Source organism: Syngnathus scovelli, chromosome 20, assembly GCF_024217435.2.
Source record: "Syngnathus scovelli strain Florida chromosome 20, RoL_Ssco_1.2, whole genome shotgun sequence".
Classification (NCBI taxonomy): Eukaryota; Metazoa; Chordata; class Actinopteri; order Syngnathiformes; family Syngnathidae; genus Syngnathus; species Syngnathus scovelli.
The window spans coordinates 7958673-7977855 of record NC_090866.1 but is presented as its reverse complement, the minus strand read 5'-3'; the positions used below and the strand labels follow the sequence as shown (position 1 = coordinate 7977855).

At 40.4% G+C, this 19183-nt stretch overlaps 1 protein-coding gene across 1 annotated transcript in view; it reads left to right on the top strand.

The window, feature by feature from the left end:
• ches1 (checkpoint suppressor 1) overlaps positions 1-19183 on the top strand; it is a 44570-nt gene that overhangs the window by 991 nt on the left and 24396 nt on the right. The window contains exon 2 of the mRNA XM_049756920.1: positions 18058-18657. Within this exon, the coding sequence (XP_049612877.1) occupies positions 18076-18657 (582 nt within the window). The 5' untranslated portion in view covers positions 18058-18075. The remainder of the gene's footprint in view (positions 1-18057; positions 18658-19183) is intronic.

The following is a 19183-nucleotide window of genomic DNA, read 5'->3' as shown; positions in this document are numbered from 1 at the left end:
AAACGCACAGCAACAGAGGAGCAAAAGCGTGGCACAGGCTGAGCAGCAGCACATTGCATTACACACACACACACACACACACACGAATGAATACACACATTCTCTCCAGCTCCGTCGCCAGCAGAACAGCTGGGAAAAATGTGTGTGTGCGTTTCACTTGATGCATGCCCCCCTGCCTCTGCACGTGCAGGACTGTTTGCTTTTGCATTATCTTTTTGCTTCTGTGCCTTTTGTGTCTCCACGCGAGATGTATGTCGGCGATGACTCTTATGTCGTTTCGTGGATCTCCCTTCTGGTGGAAAGGAGGAAAGAAAGAAGGAGGGCTTCCCAGAAAGAAAAGCGATCCGATGACCAAAGAATAAGGCAGATGAGAAGAGTAATCCCCCCCCCCCCTCCTCCTCTTGGTGATGAGAACAGAAGGGAGGGTTGAGATTTTAGGACAGGAGGAGGAGATGAAATGCAAGGCGGAGATGGAGCGAAGGAGACAGGGCCTGACGTGCTCCCTCCAGGAGTGCTCAGAGTGCCGCTCATTCATAATTCACCTCTGTGGCAAGCGTTCATTCACATATTGACCCCCCCCCCCCCATGGCTGCGCTCAATGGAGCTCTCAACCCCTCCACCTCTTGGTGTCTCTCAATGGACACCCCTGTGGCGCGGTGTTCACTTAGCACCGACTCCTCTTTTTCAGATCCTCCGAAAAGCTTTTTTTTTATGATTCTTCAGACGGCAGCACTTTCTCACCCGGAATCTCCGATGTGAGATTAAGTTGTGTAAATTGAATATTGAATTCAGACTCCACCCTAGACACAGATAATTGCTATGGATGGCTCGGAGGGTTAGCACTCTCACTACAAGTGTTGTTTGTCGGATTCCCCTAACACAGCTAAAGCAGCCTATTATGGATCTATAATTCATGTGTGAATGAATTGAATCGTCTGTGTTTGGATAAAAGGCGTTAGATGGCGTCTTGGATGCCAGGGCATGATTTATTCAGAGTAAATACTCAAAAATGGCTGTTTTGATGTTTTTGATTGTATCGTTTGTGACTTGGACTGCACTGTGGTGTAGTCCGACGTGATCTATGATAGATTGTCTGGAAAAAATATATTAATTAATAACCATGAATATTTTATAGGTTTGAAGGAATTTTACGTTTGTACGAAAGGGATTTATTAGGTTTTCTCGGAACAAAAATGTGATTCTCAGCTGAAAATAATGTTATAAAATAGAAAAATAATAATAAATTGGACAGTATTTCCCGCTGTGTTTTTTTTTTTTCATCATCAACTATTTTGAGCAGATGGCAAGGACAGTACGCCTCCATCTTTTTCTTTTCCTGAATTTTTTTGGGATTTCCTGGAGTGACCACTGAAAATGTTGAGTAGAAACACTAAGTGGGTGGTTGTGTGTTTGATCCATGCGATCTTGCGGCTCCAAAAGAAATTCGACTGTTTTGTCTATGGCTCCCCGTGTTTTTGAAATTTGTTTTGAAAATTCTCAAGTGAGTCACTCACAAGTCAAGCTTGCATTTGCTATGCTGACAGCTGCGATAGCGCTCCACAGTAAAAGCAAAAAACCAGACACGGTTCTTCCATCCAAAAGAGTGCGAGCCTTTTCCTTCAGAATTCCTGATCAGGACTCAGCCTGTGCTGTTGTCAAGGGTTTGATTCCCTTACGACTCCGAGCATACCAAATATAGCAAAACTAATTAAAGACGTGGTTCACACCCATCAGAAAAAAAAAAAAAATTGCATTGTGCGTTTTGATGGAAATCTCATGAGGTGCCTTGCTCTTGATGGGATAGTTTTCATAACTCCCAATTGGCATCAGTAGAAGCAATTATTGAGGCTCAGATGTTTGAAGAGAACCGAAAAGAGCAATCACAGTGTAATGCTAACGACATTTAAATCTATCCATACCTTACATACTTCCACCTCTTATTTTCACAAGTGTAAATCCGAGCGTCTGTGCTATGACCTTGGTTGCTATGACAACTGAGTGGGTCAGCTTAAGTCTATTCATACACAACAGCCCGGGAGTACAATGAACTGCTGGTTTGAGACAAAAGGGTGTCTTCTAAAACAGATTGTCGACTAATTTGGAACTTCCCATCTCATATATTATCAGAATGGCCCAGAATTACCGTATTTTCCGCACTATAAGGCGCACCTAAAAACCTCTAATTTTCTCAAAAGCCGACAGTGCGCCTTATAATCAGGTGCGCCTTTATATATGGACCAATATTGAGCCACTACAGCAGGTGTGTCCAAAGTCCGGCTCGCATGTCAAATGTATATATCTTATATATGGACAAAGTTTTAAAATGGGCCATTCATTGAAGGTGCGCCTTATAATCCGGTGCGCCTTATAGTACGGAAAATACGGTAGTTTTTCAGACCTGGCTTGTGGTCTTCTGTAGTGTGATCTTCATTGCCAGGCAGAATTCATGTTGACTATGGGATGCATTTTATTGTATTTCCTTTATCAGAGGGTTTCAAAATAAATGCCCTAAACTATTGGTGTCAAACCCAAGGCCTGGGGGCCAGATATGGTCCAACTTATCATTTTATGTGGCCCGCGAAGACAAATTGTGCATCGACTTTATGTGTCAATACTAAAATTACAAATTGTATTCACCTTTAAAAAAATAGTGATACTGCTAGCAGTTACTTTTATAATTCATCTTTTTAAAATATTTGAACAGTTTATACTGGATGGATCTTTTCTACCTATGGCTTGAAATTTACACAAATATTTACTGTAACCCCCAAAACAAGCTTCGAGTTAAATCGATGTTTTAGCACAAGAGTGGAAAAACAATGTGGCCAATTGATCGAGATAGTTTTAAAGAATAATGGCTCTTTGTATCCGCCAGGTTCTAATAGTCTTCGATAAGACATGAAGTAGACAGTGACAAGCCACAGTGCCCAAAAATTACCTTTCCACTTCAACTTCCTAAGGTGCTGCCAGCCGCAAACTCACATAGAGAAAAACAAATACACACATGCATCAACACGGACCCACACGTTAAAAGAGCTATGTGTAAAAATAGAGCTCACAAACAAATAGGGGGTTTTATATTTACAGGAAGTTGATGTCATGTTTGGTATAAAATCCATAACAGACAAATTGAGGTATCAGTTTCCTTCGCTTTGGCCTACTTTTTATGTGCCCTTAAAAGAGCTGCAGAGTTCACGGAAATGTTGTTTACGTGCATTGTTTTTCGTGGCGGAGGCATGCACAGAATGACGCTGCTGCGGTTGCCAAGCAACGCTGGGACGTGGGCGGAAGGATTTCCTGTCCTTAGGAAGCACTGTTTATGAGTTTGTGTGTGTGGGGAAAAAAATTTGAGTGTGCATTTCAGTATTACGCTTTTAATTTACTCTTTGCCTCAACTATAAGCATAAAAAAAAGTTACAAAAGACCTTGTGTAAACATGAGAGGAAAAATGGCTGGGAAAAAAAAAAAAAATCTGGTCTGTACAGTTTGGATGTGTGTTGCATAACCTCAAACGCTCCTGCACTGTGACATAGCAACTGTGCTCAGTCCAGCCAGCCTCTGTGCTGATGATGTCATCAGCATGCCTGTTTTTTTTTTTTTTAATATCTTCTCTCACATGAGATTGCAATTATGTGTTCTTACTCTGTAAGCAATCACACACATATGGCGTGTCTATCCTGCAGGCGTCGGACCCCACCATTACGTAATTGACATTGAGTGAATGGGATGACGTCAGTATGGCGCTCTTATATTCTTTCTGGCTAGCTACAGTGATGTCACAAATGGAGGCAGCCATACACAGTGGTGTTTGTGTGTTGCTTTGAATTATCACGTGTAAGGACAAAAATGACCTCAGGAACCTTCTGATTTGCTTAATCTGTTTATTCCTCCCCTGCAATGGCTCCATTAAATTTGACTTTTTTGGGTGAAAGTTATTAGCAGATTTGTTTCACATTCATCCAGCCCCCCTTCAAGTGGCTACTGTTTGAAATTGATACCCCTGTTGTCTCCCAACTGGTAACTCCATCCCCCGGATTGCCCTTCAATCTGTGACCGTTTGACCTTTTGTTGATTCTCATTCTGTGAAAGCCAACAATGCGAAGGGAGATGGAGAAGATGCGGTGTTGACTTCACACATATGACACCATCCGGTTCTTATTTTAGCAAAACAACACACAGCGTCACAGAGTTGGTTAGCCTTTTATGGCAATCTACCAAAATAACTTTTCCAGTTGAAGCTGTGAAATGTGGATCTGTTTGTGTCTTTTTTTTGGGGCGGTCATGTCCAAACTCAGCACATAACCCGTTAAGAGGATGGCGAGTTTAAAAGATATTTACCCACACATACTCACAAAACAAACATCTTGTTTGTCCCACTTTTTGCTTTAACCTCAAACTACACACACATTTGCACTTTTGTTTGTTTATAGCCAAAAATAATAATGTAGGTTATTTTTCCTGGTGGCTCAGACTTAAAAAAAAAAAAAAAAACATGGTACACAATGAAATTTTCTGACTTTTAATTGTTTTTAATGCTTAAATGACATTTAATTCTGTGAATATGACTATTCACACTAAAATAGATTACATAATCTCGCTTCTTCTAAATCTGAACCAACTGGAGATTGACCAATTTCCCAGAAACGGATCGCGTACCAAACTCCAGGTTCCATTTTATGAAATGCGGTAAAAGATAAAGCAAATTCTATATACGCAATATGATGCACCCCCACCACCAGGAGTCTTTGAGCCTTAGTCAGCGTCTGTGTGTCCATGCGTGGGCCTGTTCCCTGGCAATGTTAGGGGGAAAAAATACCTTCCCATATGATGTAAGCACCCAAGTGCGTGTGTGCATAATTGCAAGCTTGTGTAAGTGTGTGATGGTCATTCTCGGAGATAGGGTGCCTGAAAGAAGAGAGTCACTCCCGCATTTAAATATCCGACGTCATGATGCAAACAGACGCCAATATTTTCTGCCGATTTGTCCAACTCATAATTAACTGTAATAAAATCATTTATTCATCACTTTCCACATCACTTGGTCAATTTTTTTTTCCCATTTCCTTCCTGTTCATTTTTAATTCTGTTGGCCACATGCATCCTTCCTTATATGGCTTTCTGGAATTAGTTTCTTGCTTGCTCTTTAATATAATGAATTTCCTCCCTCTGGGACAGGGCCTGATTATTTGAGCTGTTCAGCAGCACGGCAAAAAAAACCATTTGAATTAAAAAACTACACACCAATTGACATGAAGGAATTTGTACAGGTTAATTTCAGTCTAGTTTTTGCCATAGAAGCTGGAAAAAATTGTGCATGTGTGTCATTACTAGAATTGCAAATTGTCTTCACTTTTAATATTTTTTTTTTATATTTGACCAGTTTTTCCTCGTCTGATTTGAAAACGAGTTATTTGTCAGTTTGTTTTGTAGCTTTTACTGTATATAATATGAGGTGCTCGTACATTTATTTGGATTGACAGTCATAACGGCCCTCCAAAAGAAGCTATGACTACAATGCGGCCCTTGAAAAAAAAGAGTTTGACACCCCTGTTCAAGATCCATTCATGAAATCAAACACTCTGCTCCCCCTCTTATTCATCTCTTCCTTGACTGCAAACCATGTGAGCCATTTACACAATTCCAACCCTCGTTTTCATAAGAGGAATGTCCTTGGCCTTTCCGACCTTCGCGCTACCGCTGAACCCTTCGTCAAACACCCGGGGCGGGCTTTCACGTGGCGTTCAGACCAATGACGAATCGTGTGGATAATGACATCAGTTAACGAAGAGTCTTTAGGACCGGCCCCTCGAGGTGATTCGTCGCAGAGAGAGTGCTCTTGCTGTTATGATGATTAAGTGGTATATGAAGGGCTATCAGAGGAGAGCCCCTTAATGAAAGTGGAGCTCAGAGAGTGCAGGCATTGGTGAAGCTGTGGAGAGCTAGGAAAAAAAGGAAAAAAAAAGAGGGGAATTGAAAAGAGTTTAAGGTGGGGGACAAAGCGTGCGAGAAGAAGAAAGGAGAGAGAGGGAGAGCACAGAGGTGAATTTTTAGCAGCTCTGTCAAGACTTGCTGAGTCTGAGTGTTTATGCTCTGGATGTAGCGCGAGGCAGGCGGCGAGCACAGGAAACCACAGTCAAAGAGCAAAGCAGAAAGGGAACATGTGTCTGGGAATGCAAACAAATATGGAAGATCCAGTTGACCTAAATGCGTTTACATGCAAGAATGCTCTTCGGTGACTGTGAACATCAATTTGCCGACTCCTTATCCCTAGGCCATTTTTATTCGATGATATTGATTGCCATTAGTCACTTTCTACCATATCTAAATTCAGAAATAATGTTTTCCAATCATATTGGCAAAGCACCGAAATTCATGGATTCTTTTACAGGGGTGTGTCAGAAAAGTTCCAGGACGGTGTGGATTATAATTTTCCTATTGCATTGCAACAAACTGAATTAAAAAAAAAAAAATCTAGCTTCATCATTGAGAGAGCAGCTTCACAGAACTCCCATTAGCATAACCCTCTGCAATGCTATAAACCAGAATGGCATTTAGTAGATTGCAGCCTTCCAAGCCTGAACTATCCTGATTTGAATCAGCAAAAAAAAAAAATACTTCACACATTCCTGCAGTCATCAATGTGTTGACATCAGTTAAGGATTGTTAATTCGTTCGAACATCGCAAAGTGACGAACGATTTTCTCCACTTGCAAGTGTTCAAAAGGCATACTGTCTGGTTCTTGCAAATAAGTTAGAGTGAGAATCACTCTAACATTAATTAACAGACAAATATATTGTAAAAATCTCACGTTTTAAAACCTACAGAGAAATTCGTGTTGTTTGTTCTTAGTCTTTGGGAACGAGCCGGGGCACCCACAGAGATCTCAACACAAGCACTCTACCACTGTGTCTGTATTTAGGGTAAACATTCGAGTGGGAGTGTGTGTGTGCCAACAGATGGACCTTTCTCAGTTTATCCAACAAACACTACTGTCAGTGGCGTACACTTGGCACCAGGCAGATGGATATGTCGGACTTTGCTTCTGAGTCGGGCAGAAAACATCAGATAAGGCCGCAGGGGGTTCCAAAAGAGCAGTTTTTCCTTTTAGCTCAAACTTATGATGCGGTTACTGTATTACAGAGGCTTCACTTTTAAAAAAAGGATGCTTCCTTACTTTCTGACACATCACCCATGGCTAAAGGAATGGAGTCGGAAAAGCTCAAGATAGATCAGAGACTAAAAATATAAACCACATTGTGTGTTGTTCTTCTGTGTTCACCGGAGTGAACACCCCGAGATGAATATCTACAAAAAGATTCAAGATGTATAAAGAGTGCCAATTTATCCAGGTATCTTATCTAAATCCGGGTAATTTGGGATTTTAAGATCCAGGGGAGCTTGTGGTGTTTATCAGATGTGAGTGCTTCAGGAATTATCTAATCAATGGACGACCTCATCTGATTTCTTGATCCATTCCGGACCATGACGCCCAGGAGTATAAATGAAAGAAAAAGTGATGATGTGTTTTTGTTAGTCCGGGAGTGACAAAATGGAGACTTTCTTCATGGTAGCCCAAAAACTGTGATGGCACCCCTGCATGTAAGAATGGTGTCCCTCATCGCTAATTCTGTTAGCAGGACTCGTCAGCTAGCATACGCTGAAATGTTGCTAAAGTTGCTAATGCTAATGAAATGTCTCTTCTTGACATCCACTTCCTATTTACCCTCTTTCTCGTCCTTCTTATTTTTCTTCGTCACTCCTTCTTTGTATTTTGTGATTAGAAGATTCCAGATCAAGGTTAAAGATAGAAGAACCTTGTATTATTTTTATTATTTAAAAACCCGAGTATAAAAAAAAATGGCTGATCGTTAATTGAGTTGCACTGGGCAGTGGCTTGGAGGGAAAAGCCAAAATTGACGGAGTGTAAGAAACTTGACAAACACAAATGTAACCAAAAAAACACAGAATATCAAAAGCAGATAAATGTCACATTGCCAAGAGACTGCTTATTAACCACTCCACTAAGCAAGGCTTAAGTTTCAAAACAGCAGGCTCATTGCCAAACCTATTTAAATCTTGTCTAAACAGAAAAAAAAAAGACAAATCCTTATTGAGTCTGTCACAAGCACCTTCATTAACCGTATAAACTTAGCGGGAGAGTTTTTCCAGCTTTAAATAATTTTACAGCAAGCGCTATAAGAGGGAGACGAGCACATAAAGGCACTTTTGCCTAATTCAGCTCTTATCTTACGGGCAGAGATAATAAAAACAAATTCTGTGACTGTAAACAGTAATTTACTACCTTCCTTTTTCTAGAGTTGTAAGAAGACAAAAAAGTGTGTTAATGTTGGACACAAAGAAGGTGATACTGACACATACACAAACTTACAGACAGTTTAGTGATGCAGTGACTCGGATAAAAAGTGGCGCCGTGGAAATGATAAACATAATCTTAATAAAGTAGAAGCATTAAAATAGCAGCGATGACCTGTGCTTTAAAATAAAATCTTAAAGGAGCTCACTTTTCCTTACAATAGAAATATTGCAATCGGAAAATATTATTTTATTAAATTAAATCTCAAATTTTCTTCACCATCAGATTTATTGTCTCAATACCTTTCATGATTCCCATGTACAGTTTTTGTGAATTTGAAAAACATGCTAAATTAACCATAGAGGGCACGCTTATGTAACCGGACGTTCTCTTCCAGTTTTTGTGCCATTTTTTTTTTTTTTTTTTTTTTTTTTTTGGTGGTCTGTCACAAACTGTCGGCCAGTGGCTGAGAGCCTCTGCTGCTGTTTGTTACAGATAAGTCAAGAAGCCAGAGGGGGGAAAAGAAAAAGGGCACAGACAGAGTCCTGCTTATTTATTTGAAAATAGTGATTTTTTTGGGGTTGTTGTTGGGGGGGTCGGACATCCCGATGGAAAAAAAAAAAAACATCTGTCTTCAGAACTTCGTCTCAACACTATCCTCAGTAGATCCCGTTTTTTTTTTTTCTTGATACAGTCCAGCAAACCTTTCTCCTGGCACTTTTTTTGACCTGAACCCTTCCTCGGTTGCTATCAAAGCTCTCTTGGCTGTGACTGTGCGCTTTGATACCCAATAGTGTTTTGAACACTCTTTCTCAGTGTCTCACTCCGTCTTGTTCGCCTTTCCCTCAATATTGTAAAAGAGCACAGACTGCCGACAGGGACCCCCGCTCACTGTCAAGCAGAGAACGCCTTTGAGGGAGCGAGGGAAGGGTTGAAGACGAAGGGGAGGGGTTTGATACCAGGTGCGTGTTTTGTGAATCTCGATTTATTATGTCGTCAAATTTCAATTCGTTGTAGTTTAATCCTGTGAGGCGGGAGGATTCGTGAAGATAGACAAATGTAATCCATTTTTTCAAGCTGAGAGGAGAGTGGGCGATCCAAAAAATGGACAAGAACATGTTTCAAATACCTCAATCTGATGGTGAAATTGTTCTTCTCTAAATACTTCTTGTAGGTTCTTTCCCAGATTGGTTAAATAAAGTCTTGTGACGCAAAACATCTGGCGTGCCAGGTTAAGTGCAGTCCTGACTTGCCTTTTTTTGGCACACCTTATTTTTTGCGAGCTACCTGCTTCTACTAGTACTTCTCATAAATTACCACTGGCATATCACGGGATTAAGTTTAGAACCTAGAAATTCCACGCAGAGATGTTCCTGTGGAGATTCAAACTTAGATCTGCTGACTGTGAGGTAGAAGTGCTGAACACGAGTACGTGTTGCCAAAATTAAAATTATATGCAAGATTGGTGATTATAAGGCGCATAACTGCACATTAAGAGAATTTATTTGTCCCACACGGGGAAATTCCATTGAGGGAAACAAACTTTATTCAACTTCAATTTGTCATCGATATGTAATCCGCACCTGTTGAGATTTGAGAAAATTACTGGATTTTAAATGCGCCTTATAATTTGAAAAATACGGTATTGTCTAATATACAATACATAAAATACAATATTCTCTATTAAGCCTTAGACTGTTGCTTAATTCATAAAAATGACATCTTGAAATTATAAATATATATAAGGGAATTATATTTATTTATTTATTTATTTATTTATTTTTTATATATGTATTCATATATGTATTTGTTTATTTGACAGGGACAGTGTACATCACTGAACATTTCTCTAGATGCACCAGAATTAGCAAAGGGTCTAATATTTGACTTTTTTTTTTTTTATTTTGCTTCCCCATTTTTTATTTATTTTTTTGCACAGCCATCACTTTTGCAGAAAACTATAATCGACAGAGGTGTCCACGGCAAAGGAACATAACTGGGACTGCCTTGAAGCAGCTCTGCTCGACACTGATGACACCAAAACACTTTTTCACACGCGTGTGGTGTCATTTTCTTGCATTCATAAGTTCCGTGTAGATAAATAAGAATGGGCGTAAAGCTGTGCACTGTGTTGTTGACAGCTCATTAACCACAGGAAAGCTGAGCATCTTTTTGGGCTGATAACACCAAACTAAATTTAATAAGACAAACTAAGTCTATTAAATAAGAACCTGTCCCTTTTTATTTTGAGTTGTCTTTAGGAAATATTCTAAAAGGGGGGGGGGGGGGTTAGGGCACAGGTGTCAAACTCAATGCCCGGGGGCCAGATACGGCCCGCCACATCATTTTATGTGGCCCGCGAAGACAAATTGTGCATCAATGTCATTATTAGAATTGCAAATTGTTTTCACTTTTAATAATATATATTTTTTTAAATATTTGACCAGTTTTTACTCGTCTGATTTGAAAACGAGTTGTCAATTTGTTTTGTAGCTTTTACTGTGTATAATATGAGGTGCTCGTACATTTATTTGGGTTGGCGCTTCGAAAGAAGCTCTGACTACAATGCGGCCCCCGAATAAAATGAGTTTGACACCCCTGGACATGAAACTTGATTGCACATGTAGAGCCACAATTAGGAGAACTTTTTCTAAGTGGCACCAGGACAGCAAAGTAAAGACATGAGTGGCTGAGTGAGCATGTGAGTGTTGTAATTGTCAAACCGTCTTGTTTTTTTTTTTAAGCTTGACTCAAGTGCTGTGTCCTTCACACACAAACATAACCCCAACAGATGTCACCTTCAAATGTTCACATTCATAGTTTGTATGCGTCTGACTCTGATCAGTCTCCATCCTAAGGCGGTGAGGGCGAGCGTGGCTTTGCCACTGCTGGATGCCGATGAATCACAGCAAGCTTACTTTTGTTTGCCTGACGCAAGTGTCTGTTTGCTTTGTTGGTTAGCCTACTTTGGAACACAGAGGCTCTTGCGTGTCTGTGTGTGTCTGCGTGTGCCGTCTTGAATTATTCACCGGCAGTATTTGATTTGGTTCTATTGTACATCACATATGTCGTGTCGGAGATATTTGCCTCAAAGGTAGTTGCAGACTTTTTTTGGGAGGAAGCATTTTGAGTGTTTTTGTGGCTCATTTGAAATATTTTGAGATTCTTTTTTTTTTTTTTCACTTTGAAATTACATTCTAGGACGCCATTACTGTATATATCTTGTCCAAATTATTTATTTGGGCATTATATAAATAAATATTTATTTTCTACTGCATTTTTTTGCTTGTGGGAAAGTTGTAGAGCATGATTCACTTCATCTTTAAATAATTCCAACCAATCTAAAAAATCCAGAGGTCAGCATTTTTCTGCTCACAATTGCTAAAGGAGTTTTAAAAAAAACATTCAGAGAGATTTAAAAATATCCTCATAGTCAACATAATATATTTAATTGCAGGAGGCCCTACTTTGTTGCCTTAAATTGAGAATCAAGAGGGTCAAATTTTGGTGAGCAACTGTGAAACTGAAACGACGTAATGAGGCTAATTAGTCAAAATAAAAAGTTCCTGGAATAACTCTTCGAGTACCAATTTGGCAACAATTTGCAAAAAAATCAGGTATGTGCTGTTAAATAGGTCAACATTATAATTTGAATCACTTTTGGACATTTGATTAAAACCAGCTGCACATTGAATAACAAGGCTGAAATAGAAAAAAAAAAATGGAGAAACTCGAGCAAATTCCAGTCACTGCAGGACCTTCGCACACCAACCAACTCGCTGCAATAAAAAAAAAAAAAATGCAGCCCCCTGGCGAACAACGATTTGAAGCTATATTATTTTATGGAGTCACAAACAACATAGTCCGATTGTCAAGGAAAAAGCGGATTTACCTTAGCTGCCATCGTTATTATGTCTCTGTCTGTGGAGAATAAAAAAAAAAAAGAGAAACAGGTGAGAAGAAAAAAAAAATCTTGTGGGATCTCCTGGCAATGATAAAATTATAAATATAGTTTGAATGGCAGTCAAAATAGTTGCAGACAGTCAGTCTGCACTCTACATGACGCTTGTTTGTTGCTGGCTTTTTGTATTGCGGATATTTTTATTTTTACTCTCCGCTTGCATTGTTTATTTCGCTAAACTTGCACTCTGTTATATATTTAAAAAGTCAAATGTACAGTAAAAATGTATTTATTTTCCGTCTCTGCTTGTGTGAATATTTCAGGCTATAGTGGTTTCCATAGAGCATTGGGCTGGGATCAGGGGGTCAACAGCAATCCCCACAGCACACCCCTGACCCCTTGACCTCTATCCCATAATTCTTTGCCACCATGGGTGACATGGAGGAAGACATAAACCGACCTTACAGGATGTGATTGGTCTTGCTCAGCTTGCTTAAAGCCCAGTGGAAACAGGAAATGCGGTGGGGTGATAGTCCAGAGCTTGAAAATGGACACCATAACTAGGTTTCCTTCCTTGTTGACATATGTAGCAGAAGTTATTATATTCCACACTCACATTTTTTTTTTTTTTTTTCATTTTCTGCCTATGATCGGTCTCCCTTCCCGGCCAACCTGACTATGTGCAGGAGTGATAAAGGTCGTCTTTTGTCATCAAAAAGTACAGATTAGTTTTGCCTCGGTGCATCTGACTGTTTGCTTTATCACTGGGACCAGAGTGTGCCACAAGGTTTAGCTAACCTCTCTGCAAGGTAATAACTCCTACTAGTCTTTTGTATTAACTCAAACACTAGTAGCATTACCACATACCGTATTTTCCGCACTATAAGGCACACCTAAAAACGTGAAATTTTCTCAAAAGCCGACAGTGCGCCTTATAATTAGGTGCGCCTTATATATGGACTAATATTGAGACATTATAGCAGGTGTGTCCAAAGTCCGGCTCGCGGGCCAAATGTATATATCTTATATATGTACAAAGTTTTAAAATGGGCCATTCATTGAAGGTGCGCCTTATAATCCGGTGCGCCTTATATATGGACAAAATTTTACAATGGGCCATTCATTATAATCAATCCGGTGCGCCTTATAGTGCGGAAAATACGGTAATTTTAGCGCGAGGTCAGGGGGAGGGGGAATGTTAGCACAGTCTTTATTTGACTGTGTCGTGGAGACTGACAGGAAAGTGTGGATGTGGCATGCAACGTATATCATAAGCGGGGATCAAACTGACAAAGTTGTAATAGTCGTTTCAGTCCACTAAGGGCCCAGAGTAAAGCCGAAACGTTGACGGCATGTCATAAGACTATATTGGTTTTATTTTAATATTCCTCCACTGATGTGGTTTGGGCGGGGGGTGGAATATAACAGCCAGTAGGGAACAGAGTTGTGATGTGAAGCATATTATTGAAATGTTTCTTCTGGCTATGGCGTGCAAAACATTCCAAAATCAGAAGCGCCAGCCAACAGGGAATGAAGATCTTCCGAGGATTAGGTAAATTTGACATGTGATTTAGACTCGTATAGACGAGAGCGTGAATACATTGTAAGATGATTACTCTGTCAATTAGATAATAGGAATTAATATTATCCAGAGAAGATTTTTTTTCGCAAGGCTGCTTAAGGATGTCAGTAGAGGTCAGCAGGGTGCATTAAGGTCAATATTATTAGGGTTATGTTTGGCTGCTGATTAACATATCTGGAGTTCGATCATGCCGATGTTTGTTCATCTTTGGATTGTCAAATGTTTTATTTTCATGACATCCATTGAAGCAGCCATGACGGAAAGTGCTTCCCTTATCACGTGTCCCTTTTATCCCTGCTAAAATATTAAAGAGGACCAAACACATCATTCATAAAGTGATTTGTGCTTTCTGTTCATCTACTTGTCGCAGACATAATGAGGGTAAAGTGGCGGGGGGTCTGCAGATATGACCTAATTGCCAAAACCGAATGTTAAAAATCCCTCCAGTGGGTTCCTTGGTCCCGTCGTCTTCCTAACAACCAACAACAGCAAACAAGAACCAGATTCAAAAAGTGTTGTCTGGAATTGGGCTTGAATAACATTGTGTATCCTCAGCCTTAGCTACTATCTAATAAATTAAATTAAATTAAATTAAATTAAATTAAATTAAATTAAATTAAATTAAATTAAATTAAATTAAATTATATAATAAACAAATACCATTTACCTGTAGGTATTGTTTTTTCTTGTAATCTGTAGACAATGTTAAATACCAGGAGTGGAAAGCTACCAATAAAATAAAATAAAATAAACAAAAATAAAATAAAATAAAATACCATGTATCTGTAGGTATTGGGTTTTTTGTAATCTGTATACAACGTTAAATACCAGGAGTGGAAAGCTACCAATAAAAATAAAATAAATAATAAACAAATACCATTTACCTGTAGGTGTTGTTTTTTTTTGTAATCTGTATACAATGTTAAATACCAGGAGTGGAAAGCTACCACGCACAAGAAAATCAACCACACTCATAGTGACAAAAACACCTCCCACTCTTTTACAGCCAAACATGTTGCTCCGCCCACCTATCCCAATCATATGCAAGCATATGTTGTAAATAGAAGTGCCTTTATGAGTTTGCTCTATCCGCAAGGAATTTAGTTTTTTTGTGGTACAGGATGTACTTGCACGGTTTTCATTTTATTTTCTGTCTCTATGGTGAAAATAACACAGGGTGTGTATATACAGTATATACATACATTTAAATCCGTACGTCTAGCGTAAAAGTCACACAAGCAGATGTAAACGATTATGGCCCAGCTCAAAGACGGAGCAGTAAAGGAATTTTTGGAATGGCATTTGTTTGCGGTATGACATCTGTGAGGGTCGCCGTTTTAATCTGGGATATTAAAATGTGTGAATGTTTGTTGTGGCATGTAAACGAGATCTTTCAGAAAATTGAATTTTGACCTCTTTTGGCAAATTGTGTTGAAAAATAGTTTTGGTCAAGTGCATAAAAACAAGTTGTGCAAAAGAAAATACGTGAAAATCTAAATATCGTTGGATCACCAAAACTAAAAGCTGATGTATGATTGTCCATACCCGATTCCAAATGACATCGGCAACCCATTAGTAATGTTTCACATTAGTAGTCGTTAACGAGAAAAACAAGATGGCGAAACAAATAAATACAGAGCTTCTTCTCATTTTTAAGCCTTGGGGCAAGTAAGGGGCGGGGGGGGGGGGGGGGGTTCCTGACTGGGTGCTATTCTAGTTTCATCAGTGATGTTTATAATCTGCTTTTTGGAATCTGTATTCATGGCAGCGTAGGAATAATCGGAGACACCAACTGTTCTCCAATGGTGTTTCAAACTGGGAAAAGCCATTTATTCTAATTGAATTGTCTCTTTAGAGGTATGTGTTATCAGGTTAGAAAGTGCAAACAGAGCTGGGGTGGTGCCAGACCTCACAGATTATACCTTCAATACGAGATTGGTATGCATAGGATTTAACATTGAGCGATACTTAGTGAGATAATCAGAAAGTGTACTTTGGGTCTTGTGTGCACACACAAATTCATGAGGGAGGGGGGGAGGGAGACACAAAGCCAAGAGTGGACATGCCAAACAAATCAAAACAAGGCATGCAAACACAAAAAGCGATCTGGAGAATGAAGAAAACAGAGAGAATGGCACAGTCCCATCTGTCATACAAATGCGAGGATATTTTCACGCACACACCGACGTATTCGCATCATTTTGTCTGAGCTTGAGCGATATCTGCCTTTGTCCTTTAGCGGTTGGTCTTGAGGGGGGCTGCTGTTGGAGTTGCATGAAAGTTTTGTTTAGAGCTGAGCAAGTGCGTTAAGCTTTATTAGAACCCACGGGAGACACCATGGCACACACACATATGTGTTTCTACACACACACACACTCAAGCACGAGGCTTGGGCGGCAGCTCACGCCGGCCCCAACCAACAGTGAGGAGTTTGTTGTCATAGCAACAGTAAAATGAGATGACTTTACTGTCAGCCGTAATGTTTCATGGCCCCCTTGCCGCTATGGCAACATAACAAGGAGGAGGAAGAGAAGAGATGGAAAGAAGGAGAGCTTCGGATCCATCTTTACATTCCGGGATCAATGTCAGGAAGATGCCCTTGCGTCTTCTCCAGGAGAAGCACGGACACACTGTGACAAGCTTGTCAAACGTAAAGACGCTAACAAAGGCACCCATGCACACGTCAAACCCTTTTTCCAGCTTGCCCATCGTTTTGATGCTCCACATTTATAGTCACCGGGGCAATTTGAATTCATTACGTTCAATGTCAATATTGGTGAAATAACGTTCTTCCTCGGACAGGTACAGCTTGTTGAATGAGCGTGCCGCTGTCAGAAAGTGTGCGGAAAAAGAGGAAAAGGACGATCAAAGGCTTGTTGGCGTTTCCCTCTGCTGTCGGGAGAGCCAGCTGGAGCGACTACGGGCGACTATACGCAAGGCTATAACGTGACAAATCTATATTTAGCCGAGTCCTTCCACTACAACCCAAGAGTTATCAGCGTGGGTAGGAAATTGAAAGCGGGGATAGGTAGAAAGAGCAGACAGAGACGAGAACCGTGTTGTTTCCATTTTGTTGCCATGGTGACATAGCGCCCGGCGAGCTTGTCATGGCACGGTAGGTTGCCATGGGTGACAGCTGCCCGTCAATCACGCAGAGTGAAGGGACAGATTGGCAGATGATCACCTTGGATTAGAGAGTGATCGCACCACACAGGGGCCGGCCAGAACATATCTGGACTTAATCCCCGTGTCCTAATGGTGCTGCTCTCTGATGTGTGTGCGCCTTTCATATGCGTGTCTGTATTTGCACGCAACATCCAGAATTTGTATCCATCACTGGTTTTACAAGCATCCTGACTGGATTTGAGATTGTGCCCACACTTGAATGTGACAACAAATAATGAGTAGATTAAATTTTGATTGTGCTCATTTGTTGTGGCCCCTTGAGCAAGGCACTGGGAAGTTGCCCAACTCTTTAATGTGTCACTAATGGTGTGTGTGTGTGTGCAGTTTTGAGGGGTAAACGCAGAGGTCACATTATGCATGGAAATGCATTCAGTCTTAATTGTGATATTACCGATTAGTCAGCAAGAACAGTTCCAATGGTTACTAATAATCACTTGATCTAATACAGTGGAACGTTTAATGTGCAGAGGGGTAAAGAAAATATTTTTCCATTATTAATGGATGTATGATCTGAGATTTTTTTTAAATACAAACCTGAGGCAGTTTATTTGCCGCCTGCTTGCGTATATTGTAAATGAAGTCATTAAGAGTCTAGTTAGAGCACGTTCAAAGATCTCCAAGTACATCTCGTTGTTGAAATATTACAGAATGGCCATGGTGGAATGCGTAATCCAGCAATTATGAGAGCCTTTAACAGAATACTTGTATTGTGACAGCAGCCTTGTGTAATGTCAATACTTGCATGGTACGCTTGTAATTGGCTGGCAGTTGAACATGTCGGATTTCCCCCAACCAGTGAAGCACTAAATTTGCCATCCCAGTGAGAAATGGATAAAAAGCCTCAGAGAAAAAAAAAAAAAAAAAAAAATGATGTACACTTCTCTTCTCATGTCTTTCACACTCTAATTGGAAATGTGGTCAAAAGAGTACGGTTTGTCTCTACCCTTTGGCCTTTAAGAAAATGAGAAAGACAAATGAATAACACAAGATTTTTTTTTTTCTCCTTCTATTGAGTTGTCTGTTTTTGTGCCTTCTCTCTCAATTCTCATTAACTTTTTTTTTTTTTTTTTTAGGAGTGAGCCCTGGGCTGGATGGGACCCACCATGCCCCCCAGTAAGAAGGCCCAGAGCCCCAGTAGTGGAGCCAGCGCTTCACAGGGCATGAGCCCACCGTACCGACAAGGGGACGCTGCGACGGCAGCATCAGAGGCGGAGGCGGCGGACCTCTCCTTGTCCTTATCAGCCTCCTTCTCCAAAGCTGAAGACGAAGAGCTCACCAGTCTTTCCTGGCTCCACGAGAGCACCGACCTCCTCAACAGCTTCAGCCACTCGGGCTTACGTAGCGTTTCCCCGCTGCTAGACCCCGACGGTCAGCACCCCCGCTCGCCTTCTTCCACGTCGCCGTGCCCGGATGACCCCCTGTTGGGCGATGCACACTCGGCGTACGACTTGGCAGTGGGGGCCAATAGGAAACCGCCGTATTCCTTCAGCTGCTTGATCTTTATGGCTATCGAGGATGCGCCGAACAAGCGCCTGCCGGTAAAAGATATCTACGGATGGATCCTTGAGCATTTTCCTTACTTTGCAAGCGCCCCGACGGGATGGAAGAACTCAGTGCGCCATAATCTGTCACTAAACAAATGCTTCAAGAAGGTGGATAAAGACCGCAGTCAGGTAACCACAGCAACTGTTTGATGATCAAGTCATTAGCTCGATGAATTGAATGCGTTTTAAATCCTTTGACGGTTGCTCAACTGAGGTCTACTTCCATCATGCTGGATTATTAAAATTGTTGCTCCCTCCAAAATTTTAATTGCCCTTAACTGGATTAGAAATTCAATATTATTTATATTATGGCATTAATATATATATTTTTTTTATAAACTACTGTAGTCATGTGTAGTCTGACAACCATATTCAGAATACCGTATTTTCCGGACTATAAGGCGCACTGGACTATAAGGCGGACCTTCAATGAATGGCCCACTTTAAAACTTTGTCCATTAATGCATCATGTCAGATTTTTAATCAAATCATTCTCCATTTTATCTTTTTTATTTCAACTTCAGACGCAACAAATTACTTTATAATCACAAAATAATGATCCATAGTCTTTTTGATTCATGAGTCATAGTCTTCAGCGGGCCACTTATGATTGATTTCATGACACAATGCTTCGGGCCAGTTTAAATTTAGGAAT